This window comes from Calliphora vicina, chromosome 3 (assembly GCF_958450345.1).
Source record: "Calliphora vicina chromosome 3, idCalVici1.1, whole genome shotgun sequence".
NCBI lineage: Eukaryota > Metazoa > Arthropoda > Insecta > Diptera > Calliphoridae > Calliphora > Calliphora vicina.
The window spans coordinates 96703937-96721172 of NC_088782.1; the positions used below are offsets into that span (position 1 = coordinate 96703937).

General features: G+C 29.1%; 1 protein-coding gene across 6 annotated transcripts in view; it reads right to left on the minus strand.

Moving 5' to 3' along the window:
- The window catches only part of upSET, a 38179-nt gene that overhangs the window by 16874 nt on the left and 4069 nt on the right, over positions 1-17236 (minus strand). For 5 of the 6 annotated variants that reach the window (XM_065506454.1, XM_065506452.1, XM_065506453.1 and 2 more), the window contains exon 3: positions 1369-5456. In XM_065506454.1, the coding sequence (XP_065362526.1) occupies positions 1369-4316 (2948 nt within the window). In that variant the 5' untranslated portion in view covers positions 4317-5456. The remainder of the gene's footprint in view (positions 1-1368; positions 5457-17236) is intronic. The other variant, XM_065506457.1, reaches the window with a different exon arrangement.

Consider the following 17236-nt stretch of genomic DNA (forward strand, 5'->3'; position numbering starts at 1 on the left):
GAGTGATAATGGTACCAGTTGATGCTTGACACGTGCCAGAGTGAGACGCAAAATTGTCGAAGGCAAAAAAACTAAAACGGGCCTGATTGCACTTAAAAAATAATTACAACGACGCGCGAGTTGTTAATCAATCCAGACTTACTTTGCGACTGATGCCAATTTTTTGATAACACGTTTATCCACTTTTTTCGGTTTTTTAATACAAATGCTCGAGTGTTCTTACATTTTTTAAAAAATATAGCTGACTGATTGCTTTAAACTACCAACCAGTTTTGAAAAATCTGATTCTGTTTAAAAGTTATACCTCTGATAGTGATTTCACTAAAACGAAGTGATCGAGGAAAACTAAAAGTATTTCGGTACTCTATGGACTCCAACAAAACAGAATTGCAACATGAGAACCTCTGCAGATTATTTTCATTTGATATTCTACCACTAGCGGAAATCACTCTTTGTTGCAAACTATCCCTGCATATTTTGCAATACCACAAACAAATTTATGAAAAAATAAAAACATAGTAGCGGTATTCACTGTTAAGTGCGAATGGTCTAGCATCATTGCAAATGCAAAATTTTACCGTAATCCAATAACAAAATAAACACAAAAACCTTTACAATTTTGCATTTACAATGATGCAATACCATTCGCACTTAACAGTGAATGCCGCTACTATGTATGCTAAAATTGCAAATATGCAACGAAGAGTGATTTCCGCTACTATGTAATTTTTGCAAAATTAAATGGACTTAGCACGTTTGTATACCACAACTAGGAAAAACGAAATAATTGTAAATTATTTTTACGCAAACCGTGTATTTATATATATTCTAGTGTTTTGTATTAAAATCTCAATAAACATAAAAAGTGGACTTTGCACACTAAGGTAACGATATGTATTTATTATAATAATATCGCGCGACATGGTCATTATCTTCTAAGGATAGTCATTCTGAATGCTACTGATCAACTTTCGAGAATTTAGTTTGTAGCTCTTGTTCTGTAAACAAACTCGAATAATTAAAAAAAAAAACTGATCTGCAAATCGCGCTATAATACAATTTGGATTTGATTTGAATCATTCGAATTTTTAATATAATTCCATTATAAATTAACTTAGGCACCCTGCAAAATTGTTTTTAATTTTATTTTCTATAAGCTTAGCTATCTTAAATACTGCTATTTAATTTTTTATTTTTATTTTTTAAATATTCTTTAAACTATTTATTTTTTAAATATTTTATTTCATTTAAGTTTATTTAGCTATTGTTTAATTTCAGATTATTAAACCGATATATAAACAAAAAATCTCGCTGCACAAAATTATTATACAGATATAAAAAGTAATACAAAAATAGAATACCACTTACTTGACTTTATAATACTCCGTTGATTTGCGCGACATTGAAGATTCGTGCAATTTACGTTCCATTGACTGGGAGCGTGAGTTAGGAGCGCTTTGAGCCTGGCGTACAGTACCGGTTAAACCGCTATTTGTATTGTTAGACATCAAAGTATTTGCTGCTGAAGTTCCCGATGTGTGCGGCGTAATAGTGGTCATATTATTACTATTATTATTAGAAACTGTAATGTAGTTATTTGATGAGAAGGAACCAGCCGTTATATTAGAGGAAGCCGTTGCCGTTGGGTTCGTCGCGTTATTGTAATGAATAGGAGATGACTGCTGTTGTTGCTGTTGCTGACTTGGAGTCGCTACGGCAATAGTTGATGCTGCGGCTGTCGTTGGATACAGTGTATATTCTCGTGGGGATAATAAAATATTTGAATTATTGTTGCTGTTGTTTGTGTGCATTAGGGTATTTTGTGGAGCAGATGGTGGAGGTGGCAACATATTATTGTTGTTATTACTGTTACAGTTATTATTGGAACTTAGCGATGGTGAGGATGATGAGGACAATGGTGTTGTTGTTGAAGTTTTTGTTTGAAAAACATGCTGTTGTTGCTGCTGATACCTCTGATTGCTAAAAGATTTCTGGGACATACTTTGCAGTATACGAGCAGATAGTTCATCTGTCATTTGAGTACCATTCACCATCATTATATCATCAGTTAGTAGTGACGAAGCTGACGCTGTTGCTGACGATAGTGATGTTGTTCCAGATGCTGACGAAATTGAAGATGTCGCACCAGCTGTTGCAGGAGATGCTGTTGTTTGGTTATAAAGATGATTGCCGTCAACGATATCATAATTTTGTAAATTTTGATATTGTTGCTGCTGCTGCTGTTGTTGTTGATGATGATGTTTGTTATTAAATTTCTGAGAGGTCATTGATTGTTGTTGATGGGGCTGCTGCTGCTGCTGTTGTTGTTGCTGCTGAATAATGGTACCTTGAGCGTTCACAAATTTAATATTACTGTTGCTGCTGGTTGTTTGAAATTGCTGCTGCTGGGTTTGGTTAATACTTTTTTGGTGCAGTTGTGTACCAGGCGGTAATTGAGCTGCCACATTTACCGATTGTGCATACTTTGAACTGATCTTGTTAATTTTCGTCGATCCACCACCTACTCCACTGCTCTTATGATGATTAATGTATGTTGTTTGTGGCTGCAACTGTTGATGCTGTTGATGCTGCTGCGGCTGAATTTGCAAGCTATTTTGGTTATTCGACTGTTGATGTGGCAATGTTGCTATTGCCACAGCGCCAGCGCTGTTGAGAATAGCATTATTATACTGTTTGGCAAACTTTGATTTGCCGCCGCACTTGGTAGTATGATGCTGCAACGTCAATTGATTGATATTCTGTTGTGTATGCTGTTGATGCTGCTGTTGTAGACTAGGAGTTTGTGTTATAAACGTTTTTACCCCTTGCGTCGTTTGCAAATTGTTCATCAATTTCGTTGTAGCCGACGTATTGTTGCTGTTGTTCATCCTGAGGGTGCCAGCCGTTGTTGACTTTTTGATAATATTGCCACCGCCAGAACTAAGAGCTGTTGTTGCTGTCTTAGTACCGGCCGTATTATTTGCAATAAATTTTTGAGGCTGTTGCTGCAAGACCATTGTTTGCGCAGTAGCTGCATTGTTCGATATTAGAGCGACATTGCTGTTGATGTTAGAATTCGAAGTGGTATGAATACCGGCGGCGTTTTGAACTCGTGCTGTCGTCAACATTTGCATATTTCGATTTCCAGCAGTCATATTGATTTTATGTTGGCCTATAGCGTTCGACTGTTGCAAATATTGGGCATTTCCGCCTGTTGACGTTTGCTTGATGGCCGAACCTTTATAATTAGCAACATTTGCGGTGGCCACAGTAAACTTTTGCTGTTTGCCGCCAGAAGCAATACTACCACCGGTAGTCGAAGTTGTATACAAGTTTTTGGCATTGACAAAATTTATTGTTTGTCCTGCTGTTTGACCCGCTTGATGATTGCTACCAATAATTTGACCCTGTGCATTTGTTGGCTGTTTGGACAAAACTGTCAAGTTGCTTAAAAGAACTTTCGAGGTGGTTGTTGTGGTGTTTGCATTTTGATTTGTTGCATCGATAATCATGTTGCCGGTAGTGCCATCTGTGCTGACAATTTTGAATATTTGCTGTTGATTGATTACCTCTCCTGTGGTGGAGATCATCATATTGCCAGTGTTGTGATTGTTGGCAGCTTGTTCTAGAAATTCTTCCGAAACTTGGATCATATGGGCCGTCGGCGTTGCTTGCTGCTGCTGTGTATGATGATGTTGCGTTTGATGGTGTATAGATGAAGCAGCCAAATTGATCTGCTGCACATGTTGCGGTTGTTGATGCAGCTGATGGTGATGTTGCGGATTTGTGGTGGCAGCTGTGGCGGTGGTTGTATGAGAGGTATGCTGTATTATTTGCTGCTGTTGAGAATATTGTTTAGTTTGCGGCATGGGCACGGTTTTTAAGGTTTGTATGTGTAAATTTGGTTTATTTAACGAAGTCGATGACGACGATGATGAGGACGACGACGTCGACGAGGATGTGGACGATGTAGAGGACGAATTATGAATTTTACGTCCTATTGCTACACTACCGGATCCTCCTAATTGCAATTGTTGTTGCTGCTGCTTATGGTATACTGTACCATCCACCACAATTGTTGAATGCTGCTGTTGTTGATGATTATATTGTTGCTGTTGTTGTTGTTGTTGATTTTCATTAACATCATAATATTCATAATATTGTATTTGAGTTGGTTGTACCGTCTGTTCTTGTTGTGGTGGATGAACTGAAGAATTATTAACTGTATTAATAGTTGTTGTGGAATTGTTGATTATTGTATTAGATGCTGAAGATGGTTTCTCAACTACAATTATACCCGAAGATGGCAAGGGCATTATTTAAACAAAAAATTAACCTAAAGTTGATTTTTCGTATTTTTGTTTGCGGATTATGAAGTTTTTCTTGATTTTGTTTATCAAAAAATACTTCTCTAGAATGGTCTTACTGTGGGTGATTCTGATTTAAAATTGTTTTAAAAGTTTTTATATTTATTTACAAAAATTAAAAACTCAACAAAAATTGAAGTGTGAAAAGGTTTTAATTTCAAAAAATAAAACGAATCAAAATTCTAGCAAAACTTTTGTTTGTTTTTACTCACTTTACTTCTCTTCTGATGAGGATGACCTACTGCTAGTTGAGGCTGGATTTTTTTTTTGCTTTCTATCTATCCTCTTTACAGTAATTTGGTATTTTTCTTTTTTTACAATATATTTTTAAAATGAAAAGCTGTTCTTTTTTTTATTATAAATTTTTCTTCTTGTTCATTCATTCGAAAATGTTAACATGTTTTTTTATTTGTTTTTCTTTTTTTCTGCTTTTTATTATCACTTAACTGTTATCATCATTTTTTGTAATTGTTATCGAAGTATTTGTTGCAGTTGTTGTATTAAAGGTATTCTTATTCTGTTGTTGTTGTTGTTGATGTTGTAGCTGTAGTTGGCGGCCAATATTTTGTATTGTCGTTTTTTCGTTAGTTTCCTCCAGTTGATGTTGTACATAAAGTGGTGGCGGGCCCCCAAAGTCATGGGGGCTTAATTCAAAACAATAGTCCGTGATATTTTGAGCTTTTAAATGATTTATTAAAAGTTTTGATCGTTGAATATTCTTGGACCACATTACATTATAAGCCATTACATTAATCAACATAACTTTGGTATTCAGAATTGCCAATGGTTGTCTACTAATATTATTATTATTATTTTTAGTATTACAATTTCGATAGCAATAACGATAATTGTGGCTGCTTGGGTTTAACGGCCGTTTACGTTTCTTAGGTTTCCTTTGGAAACGTTTAAAACATGTATTGTTGTTTGTTGATTCCACGATCGTTGTTTGCTTTACCGTTTTCTCACTCAAAATTAACGTGAAGATGATTTTATTTTCGTTTTTTTCTTTTATTATATTTATTATAATAATTTTTAGTTTTTTTTTTGTTTAAATTATATTTCGATTTATATCGTTGTTTTAATCACAAACTGCAAAGAGAAAAGAAAATACAAATAACAATTAATAGGGCATACATAAACATGTATATAGTATTCATATTTAAATTGCAAAAATAGTACAATATCGATGAAATGTTTCATCAAATTACTACTTAATCACTTTTATTATGTTATATTAATTACATTATTCAATCTCTATCTCATAAATTACGAATGCATCTAAATACTTTCTTCCATATACGATCGAATATATATTATATAAATCATTAAAGTGTATACTTCACTACATCATTTATGTCACTTATGTCCAAGTTGAATAAATTTAAAATAAAATTTAAAAAAATACATTTACATATTTCAAAACTCAGCTGCAATATTGGAAATAGTTCACTATATTTCCAAAATTTCATCTGATATTTATTAATTAATTCAAGACATACATATATTCAACAAGTAAGCGAGCTATATTCGTCTGTGCCGAATCTTGTAAGCCCTTCACCAAAGTTTAGTTGAAGATAAAGATTGAAAACAATTTCTTGCAAATAAAAAATTTGTTTTTAATAAAAAAAAAAATCATCCGAATTTCTATGGCTTATTATAATATACATATTATGTACGTCGTTGTTAATGAAATATATTTTTGGTGAACAAATTAAAAAACATTTATTTGGAAAACATAATTTACACTTGAAAAACAGCAGATTAAACTCATTGAGCTCCCCGATCACTAAGATATGGACATCATCATTCAAAACTGATTAAATTGGAATCTACATTAGAATGTTATCTATTATTTGAATTCATGTCATGATTGCATCGTTATGAAAAAATTAGACTGTGGGTTAGGTATATTGTTGTATTTTCTTATTTTGTTTTTAGCATCAAACTAATTTGTGCGAAAGAGGGTTCTATAGTTGAAATAAAAAATTGGCATTTTCGAATTTTCTACATTTTTCGATTATTAGACTTTTTGAATGGGCGACTTTTCGACAGTCGCTATTTATGACTTTTTCGACTTTTCATCATATTTTAAAGTAAAAATTATATGGTTGCAGGATTTATTGATGAGAAAACGCATTTTTAAAACTATTTACAAAAAAAATTATCGATTTTTGTCAGCAAAAAGTCAATAACAAAAAAAAATATTTAAAACAAATTATTATTCGAGTTTTATGATTCTTGTTGTATTTTACCCTTTCGAAAACTATATTCCAATAATACATAGAAAATTGTGAAATAAATTTAGAATCGTGAAAATAGAAAGGAGTTAGAGACATTTTCAAAAAAAAATATATAGGGAATTAAAACAATAAAAATAAAACATACATACAAATTTATCGATTCCAGATTTTATACTATATAAATAAGAAAAAAACAATCCAAAAAAAAAAATTTAAAACAAAACAAATTGAAAGTAGTATTGTAAAAAAAAAAACAAAATTAAATGTAAAGCTAATTATTGACAATCAGTTAAATCAGTAACGAAGAAAAATAAGATAATTTTGCACAAAACAAACTCATAAAAAACATATACATTTCAGAGGACTTATAACAAAAACAAAAAAATGCCAAATTTAAGAGATTACATAACAAACAACCCAACCGAAACAACCAACATCTTCCATATAGATTGTACACAATACACAACAACGAGTGAATAGTAAGTACCACGAATGGAAAAACAACAAATACAAATACCAAACTACAGGAACACAAGACTGACTATACACAGCCCGTGCAGCAGAGCTAGAGTAGAGACAAGATACTCGTCGTCAACACCACTACGTATAAGTCATCAAATTGGTGGATGCCGCCGCCACCGCCGCCGCCATATTGTATATTTTATTGCATTTTCAATATGAAACAACGTTCTGCATACAAACTAATTGCAAACAAATAACTAATGGGCTTTTGTAATAATTTGAAATATGTATTGAAAAAATTACTTTTTTTGGTTTTGCACACAAAATTCAATTGATTATTTTTGTAAAACTTAATTTGAAAATTAGTATTTTTTTATATTTATTTTTTGCTGTTTGGTAAATTTCCTCGGGAACTTCAATATGTAACTACAAAAAATATCTGTGTGTATGTACTTGATTTACAATATTTCTTTAGATTTGTTCATGCAAGTATTTTTTTTTATTACAAATTAAAAGCGCATACTCGATACAAAAACAAAATGAAAATATTAAAAAGAAAATAGAATCAGTAGCACAAAGAGAGAAAGAAGCAAGTGAGTGAGTACTTATTCGTTGTTAAGCTTTAGGTAGGCACCAACAGAATCTGGGAACATTAAACAGAAAATCAAAACCAAAAGGTATATCGCAAGAAGAAGAAGAAGAAAATAATATATGTACAAGTTTGCAAATAAAAAAACCCAAATACAACTCTGGCAAGTCTGTATATTATAAATTTGAATGTCTCTTTTAATCATAAAATAAAAGTTGAATATCGGGAAAAAATTAAAATACTTACTAAGTATCAGATAGTTTTACTTTATTAAATTAATTGCAAATTTTCAAAACGGAACCACCCAGTTAGTACACTAACTTAAACGTAAAGTGTGTGGATGTACTTTGACATTTGATTCTTTTGTTTACAAGTTAGTTACCCTTAAATTAGTATTTTAGATTCCCAAGACCACAGATGACAACTAGATAGATGACTGTGAGCAAAAACCTAAATCTGTTTTCAAAAACCTAACACATGGGAATGTATTGTCATAGATTTTGTTACAGTATTACGTCCATATATGTATGTGTGAAATATAGTAATTTCGTTTAATTTTTTTCATTGACATATCTATTTATTCTATGTCTAAGAACTTGCAAATTATAAATCAAGTCATTATTTAATTTTGAAAATATATTGTATTATAAGTAAGATTTTAAAAATGTGTTCTAGAAAAAGCAATGTTAAAAATATTCGAAGCTAAAAGACAAACAAAAATTAGATTTAATTTGGAAAAGACAACTCTGCAAATGTAACACAAATAGATTTTATATAATTCATTATAGATCATATTTTTACGCAAATTACAATTCTTTTTTGTCATGCGGCATGATAAAGATTTTTTGTTCTAATTGTCTAATTATAATTTATTATGAATTATAGTTTTCATTTCGTTTCATTAGCTCTAATCAATAATGATCATTAGTACGTGCACATGCTACCATTGGGATTGTAAATTTATTGAAAAATATTTGTGAACATCAAAACATTTTAAATTTTTAAAATAAATTAATTTCGAGCTGTCTAGAAATAAGTGTAAAATAATGAATCAAGACGAGGGCCAAAAACTTATATATTGACAAATGCAAGCGGATTTAATCAAGAAAGACCTAAATATATCTCATCAGAAATGTTTTAAATAAGAATATTTAAATGTTCTCAATTTCAGGGAGGAATACACTAAGAACTTTTAAACTAGTTCACGAAGAAAAATTTGAAAATAAAATAATTAAAAATGTACTCAAAGAGAATAAAACCAGCAATTACAATAATTCTAACATAGAAATGGATTAGTGACTCGCAAGAAACGTAAGACAACAAAAGTGTTCATTTCCCAGAAGAAAAAAAAACGATTGGCTAGAACAGTTCAATGGTGGAATACAGTTCAATGGTGGAAGTTTGAGGAGCTTCTATTTTTAAACCATATTATAGTCCACAGTTGTGAATCAATTACAAAAATTACTAACCGGGAGGTTAATTGGAAATAAAGTATCGAACTGTTAACGGAGGGCAAATGCTTACTATACTGCTCGAATATAATTCTTCAAAGAATACAAAAAAAATAAAAATTTCTTAAGAATTCTTTTAGATTGTGACCTATTAATTGAGTATTTGTATTTGTGTCAACCACTGTATCTTCTTCAGACCTGAACATGAACCGATTGAGATAGTAGACTTTTGATGTATTTTTTCTAACTTCTGTTCTACAAGTAAAATAAGCGTTTGTTTTAAAAAAAAATAGATGGTGGGCATATGCATACTTTATGTTGGAATGAAAAGTTAATTAGAAAATTAACTCTTTAAAAGTTCACTTATTTTTTACCGAATAATTCCACATATCAAATTTTAAAGAAAGTAACATATTTCCAAATGCGATGGCATTGTAATCTATATAGAACATGGAATAAAGTAAGGTACACATATGTGCACCCACGGTTTGAAGAGGGTATACATATACAGTTATGTATATTGCCACCTTAAAAAAATTATCATTTCAAAGCTTTTTAGTTGTTGTCCTAAAACTTAAGAACCATGACAACATAGAAAATTGCAGTGTTGAAGCCACGCATATAAAGTATAATGCATCTCATGTTTGTACATACTTATTATATTGACAATTTTTCATGGCAATTTAATTTTGTATTTAAAAATATTTTGAATATTATTTGCTTTTTGCGTTCGCATTTATTTACTTGTACCTGTCTCTATTCTGTTGCGCTCGTTTTTGTATGTTATTTGTTTGTTATTAGATTTGCCTTGCTTTGTGGTCGTCAATAATATTAATTATTTAATAAAGTATAAGCTGACAGAAATAGTCTTCTCCCAATAATTACAAACAAGAGAGAAGTTTCTTTTTTTTTTTTAATCGTTAGAAAAAATTTTGTATATAAATATTACATAGCAAAAATTAAGTACACTTTTTGTTTTTTATCGTACTAACGTTTTCTTTACTTTGGTTATTAATTCTCCTTCTTTTTCTTATTTATTGATGTAAAATGTTTAGCTCTCTTGCATATGTACGTGAGTCGTTTGATGGTGAGGCAATAAGTGGGGGGAGGGGTGACGAAACGGTGACTGGGTTGATAAATTCGTATGTATGTAGTTGTTTTCTTCTTCTTCTTCTTCGTCGGTATTGCAACCAATAGATAGATACACAGAGATTGCACTTTTGTCATATTTTTTTCTAGTTTGTACGTTAGTGTAGTGAATAGTTTCAGTTATTTTATTTTCTTTTCTTTTCCAACTTTGTTTTGTGCACGACATTCTTTTTTTACGTATATGTATTCTGGCATATTTACATTATACTTAGACACTTCTATAAAATACAAACGTATACACCTGATGCCAAAAAAAATGTTTTATATTAAATATACCTATTTACATATAAATAATGTAGAAACAAATACACCTGGTCATACACAAAAACTTTTAAACGTCCCCTGTGTACCCTCTTCTTCTAACTAGCTTATTTTGGTTTACAATAAGTCGATTAGAATGTGCCGATCTTAATCAACAAATGCTAATGACGATAAAGGCACTTTCACTATTCTCTAATCAATTACTTGTTGACAGATTTAAAGAGTTCGACAGAATTTTCCGTATCAGTTACAGTACAGAGCTTATGTTATGTGATCTTCAAATTATATGATTTTTCTTATAACGGAATCCAATTCTCCCCATTTTGCTATTTATAAATTCTTTGTGGTCATAGTCAATTATTGTACGACATTTTGTCCAATATTTGTGCACGTAAGGATAATTATAAACTTTTTAGTAAAATCAGTAGTAAATTTATGCGAGCAAAAAAAAATTCAACTCTCCTAGCCATAAAAATGGCTAGGAGTTTCCATGTACATTTGTTATATTTTTGAAATCGGAACACAAACGAAGAAATAGGATCGTTTTAAACATTTAACATATCCGTGTTGTCCTACTTTGGAGACCCCTGGACTTGCCCCTGGTGGTCCTATGAGGTCCGAATTTGAAAACATGAACTCAACAACACTTTCTCTTTGCGGACTAAGCGTTTAGAAGTTAAAGATTTATTTCCATAATTTTTTTCTATACCACTCTGCGTTGTGATTTTTATGCTCGACACTGTATGTATGAAGGTCTTGTTTAATATTGAAAAAAACAACTTCAAAACTGAGCTTCGAATAAACATTAAATTAAATCAAACTTGTGTTAATGAAAACTTACTGATATTTTTTCTTGAGGCTAGGCTGGTCGCGGCAAGCTTTTATATCATAAAATAGGTATGTAGTTTGATTTAATTTAATTTTTATTTTCTTCATTTTAGTTAAAATTTTGTTTATTATTAATTTCTTCTTTTTAAAACATTTTGAATATATCGAATTTAAATTTGTATTCCCTAATATATCTTAAAAATCTTGTACATATTCTGAAACTACATTGAAATTCTTTAAAATTCATAAAAAAAAATTTAAATTTTTTTAAAAATTTTGAAATGTAAGTAATATTAAGAGTAAAATTATTTTTTTTTTTAAATGTTCGAACATAAGTTCGAATTTTCGAACATAATATTCCATATTTCATTATTCTTCCCAATCCGAAACTATTCAAATGTACTATTCATTTCCAAACGAAAAATTTTCTGCATTTCCTGCAGCATGCATTTACATTTTTGACTCCATTAATAGTGTTTCATCTTGAACTGAAAAGCTTTTTTGAGGAACAGTTTGCTATAAAATATAAGTTTTTGTTCCCATATACAAACATTTTTCTCCCACACAAACACCTAGGGAAATCGCCAAATTATTATGCAGTTGAATTAAAATTTAGCCACTACCATACCCTGTTGATTTTACACTAAGTATTTTAGAGTAGCCAATGGAAGTAAAAAGTGTTCATATTTTGGAGTGTTCATATTATCGCGAGGGCACTGTAATTATATTCAAAGCGTGTTTCTCCTTTAAAATTCCACAATATTTGTTTTTTCTTTATAAAAGTTTTACTGAAATCCAAAGCGAATATTTGGTCGGACTCTCTTGTAATGTTTTTATTAATTTATCACAAAAATTATTTGTAATAAATTAATATTTGAAGAGGGTTAAAAACGGTTTAATGTTATTTGAGGTACTTTATTGATACATTTTTATTAGGAAGCAGACATATAGTATTATAAAATATAAATTTAACGGATAAAATAATACTTAAACATATTTTCATTCTATTATTTTAAATGGCAAATATTTTTTTTGTCGTTGAATGTATTATTGCTCTATGATAATTTTATTTATTTTTTTTTTCTTTATTATTCTTTCTTTTGCTATTTTCTTCTGTATCCCTCTTTGTACTCGTATAATACATTTTTTTTTTCAAGCGACACTACTAGAGTCTGCTGGCTCGGTCGTGGATTGTTTAGTTGTTTGATTGTTTGGATAGTTGGGTGTTTTGATCGGTCTGGTCGGTCGGACGGTCGGCTGTTTGGTTGGTCTTATAGTTCGTAGCACCCAAAAAGTGAATGCACTAATTTTGCCTTGGCACTCGTCGTCATCTATTCAGCAGCAATAACAACACTGCAACAATAATAATATTTTAGTTGAACGTCTATTTCATTTATGTTATTGTGGTATTTTATAAAAATGTATACGTGATTTTTTTTTTGAAATTGAAATTGAAAAAAAAAACCAAAAACACAAATTTGCCTACATTTCTATTAAATGTATAATCATATCATTTAATACAAATACAATTGCAATCCATTGCATTTCAATGCAGTGAGTGCTAAACAGACAATGCAATACGAGTACTTGCTAAGCAATAATAAATAAATAAAAAATTAAGTAAAAAATATATAAATCTATTTTTGCTTAAGTAGTTGTAATAAAATACCACCTTATTATTTTCTGCCATTTTATTGTTATGATTTTATATGTAAATCTATGTATAGGAATATAAATACATACTAAATGAGTATTTTGCATAGTTAATTTAAATTTAAATTATTTTGAACTTTAAGGGTTACTTAATTTATTAAGTGAAACAACAATCACTTCAATTTTCTTTTGTATTTTATGCATACTATTTAAATATTAATGTGTAAATTTTATTATAATTATTTTTGTGGATTTGAATGTATTTACATTCATACATAGGTACAATGTACATATAGATATTTTGAAATGACAATTTCAGCTTTGTTTATACATGTTATACCATTATTATCTAGTAGGTATATATATATAGTATTTAATTAACTATTGTATATTATATTTACATTTTTTAAACCTTTTATACTAGCTTATTGGCTCTAATGACTTTCTTCTCTCTCTTGTTGATATTATATGTATTCCAATAATGGCCCACAGACCAACCTTGCAAGTTTCTTATCCTTCAATACGTATGAACGTACAACAATCGTATGTACATATGGTTCTTGTACAGTTTAAGGTGGTCATGCCATTTATTGATTGTTTACAAAACACTAACATCTACAGACACTTCCACATCCACATCCAACAACGCATGTTTTATATGCATACATATCTTTATATCTTGATAATAAAATGTCTGGGTAAATGTCAGTAGAAGTTTTGCATTTGCGTCACTCAAATAAAAGTTAATATTAATTTATACAATACTTTTTTCAAAATTATTCACTACTTCAAAAATTATTCAAAGTAAAGCCTTTATTTTTTTTTTAACAATATTAAAAAGAAATTGAAACAAATAAAAATTTGAATTGTTATAACATTTTCGAAACACTTTATCATACAAATTAGTTTTTTAAATGATTTTAAAATCATTTTATTTGTCGTAAGCATTTTGTTTATTAATTTTATATGGTTCAAGGTTTTACTTGCCTTAGGTCAGTTAATATTTAAATAATGATAAGAAAAATTTCCCAAACACTTAAAATTACAAACAAATATTTTTACATATTTATATTAGGGTTCCTAATCGGGAATTTTTTTAGAAATTCCCGGCAAATTGCTTTATTTTTAAGTTACAGTACTATTTCTACACAAATACAAGATATTCAATAAGATTTGTTGTCAATCGAATGATTTCATTATTTTCGATAATACCAAGAAAAAATCAAATGACACAGAAGAATTATTATGGTTTAAATATCAGTTATCAGAAGCAAAACTATTTTCCCTGTGTGACAACAGACAATTTTATATTTAACCAGGAAAATTAATTATTCTAGTAGATTGAGATTAAAGAAAATAATGCATTTTTGCTGTTTTAAATTTGTTTAAATACATTCTGATTGGAAAGATTCATTTCTTTGAGAATTTATTATTTATTGAATCATTTAAGTTTTCTTTAATTCAAAAACCCATTACAAAATAGCTTATTAAATTTTATTAACCAATTCAAATTTGCAATTCAAATCTATAATTGTTTCAATTATTTTTGTAAATTTTTAAAAACAAAAACAAATTAAATTAAATTAAGCAACCAAAAATGTTCATTCAATTTGGATAAGATTTGAATTTACACAAATTTAAGCATTCAAAGTTTGAATGAATTTTTCCATTACGATTTAATTCAACAATGAATGAATTCTATTTCAATAAAAGCTTTTGAATGAATCTAACGATCTGGTTTTCTTGGCAGTTATTTTATGGAATGAATTGATGACATTTTTTAATTCTAAATTAAGATTTTAATTATATGCTCTGATCTGAAATAACCTGATTAATAAATATAATTGAAAACATTTGTTGGATTTGATTTTATACAAAATAAAATTTTAAACCAAAATGTCTTAGATCCTTTTCGAAATATGACCTGATAAGGTAGATAAGTTTATAATTTTTATTAATAAATAATAGTTAAATGTAAACAAAGAAATAATCCAAATGACTGTCGAAATCCAAAAGATTTACCACAAATCTTTCGGAAAAGTACACACATTAACGATTCAATATTTAACATACCATATACAAATCTACCAGGGACTCCAGGTGTCAATAAAGTTCGATAGATCTCACTTAACTATTACAACAATACAGTTCTCAGTGTTGAGAGTAAGTAGTATTTTTAGTGTTCGTTTAATCGTATGAATATATATACTAGATATGTATACATATTCAATTAATATTCCAATACGAAACTGTATTTATAACGAATTCAAAATGAAAACGAAAAAAATATATAAAATCGATTAAAATATTAGACGCAATTATACAAATGTCAACCAATACAAATAGTAGAATCAAATGGCTAACAAAAAGCAGGGTGCAGCCTACTTAACTAAAAACGAATGCAAATATATTGTATACTTTTATATACTGGTTTGGGAAAACTATTTGTTAGTAGTAAAAATTACTATTAATTCTCCATATATAAATGTAATTATAATAAAAATGTGGGCAACAAAAAATTTTTAAATGCTTTAATATAAATAAATAAAAATTACAAATTAATTAAATAGAATTTAAATAACTGTCTGCAGTATTGCGCAAATTGTTTACATATACTATGTATCTGTTACGTACTACCAAATAACAAACAAATTTCTAATGATTTAATTTTATATATTATTTTATATTCAAGCATATAAACACACATGCATGCATATTAGATCTGCCCTTGAAAAATACATGTTTATTAGATGGGTCTAATTATATTCTTTATTAACTAAAATTATAAGTATTTCGTTTGAAAATATTGACTTTGGTATATTATAGTTATTTTTTTTTTATCAGTAAAAAAAAAGAAAAAAAAACATATTGAAATTATCGTAGGTTGTGCCAATTTGATCAAGATATTACGAAAGACATTCACTTTCATTATTTATGGTACGTTGACTTGTACGATATACCTACTTTTGTGGTTTTTCCATACATTAATGAACCACTCTAATGTACAGAGGAGTCTATTTTATTTGCATTATATATTTCTTGATCTTTAGTTGTTGTTTAGTGAGGTAGGGTAGTATACAATGTATGTACTATATGCATAACGCCAACCACGACGTCTTTTGGTTTATACTATATAGATTGCCGGGTTTTTGTATTAATCTATTTGTATTTGTGCACAAAAGATGTCTTTTGAATTATAACACAGTGATACATAAGTGAAAGATAAAAATATGCAAGTGTTCTTATGTAGCGATTGTGTTTTGTTGGAGTCCATAAAGTGCGGAAATACTTTTAGTTTTTCTCGATCACTACGTTTTAGTGATATAGCGGTATTAATAAAGTTACAAACTTAAAACATCATAAATATTTTCTTTTGTATTTTAGACAGAAAAATATTTGCAAAAATTAGTTGGACAATTTCTAAGTTTTGTTAGTTTTAAGTCAGGATGATATCCAACTAAAACAAAATACTATCAACTATGATTTTTAAAAACAAGAACTCTCAAGCATTTGTATGAAAAAACTGAAAATTATTTAATTAATCGAGCGATAAAATAGTTGATTCTGGAATATTTGAGCGATAATAGATAGGACTACAATTATAGAGCTTATGGTTTTATATTGTTATATCAGTAATAGTGTTTTTATAATATTTTTTTATTGTGATTCTACTGCGCTACATCAAAACAGTGCATACAAAGTATATAGATAAATAGATAGATAATTGTTGCCACTTTGTATGGTATGATATTGTATTATATGTATATTCTTTACATTTTCTCTTGTACTTTATTGTGGAATGCGGTATTTTTGTTCATTGGTTGTACTAATAGTTTATTTGCAATATTGAATTGTTGTTGTACACTATGTTTGTTCATTTTTGTATAGCTTTTTATTGCTTATTAACAATATTTTTTGTGAACCTATTTTATTTTGTCTGTACGAGGGTTCCTATTTTCCGGTAATTTTTATATTCCCAGGAATTTCTAGGAATATTTAAATACTAAATTTAGTCAAAAATCAGTAACATTTTTTAAATAATCGGTCAAAATTCAGTAGTAGTAAGTATACACTTTTATTAAAAGAGATAAGAAGTCCGACTAAGATAAATTTGAGAAAAAGGTAATTTATGCCAAAAATCAGTAACAATTTTTAAATCGGTAAAAATTCAGAAATGTACACTTTTATAAAAAAAAAATTAAGAAGTCCGACTATGTTTAGTCTGGAAAAAAGTTT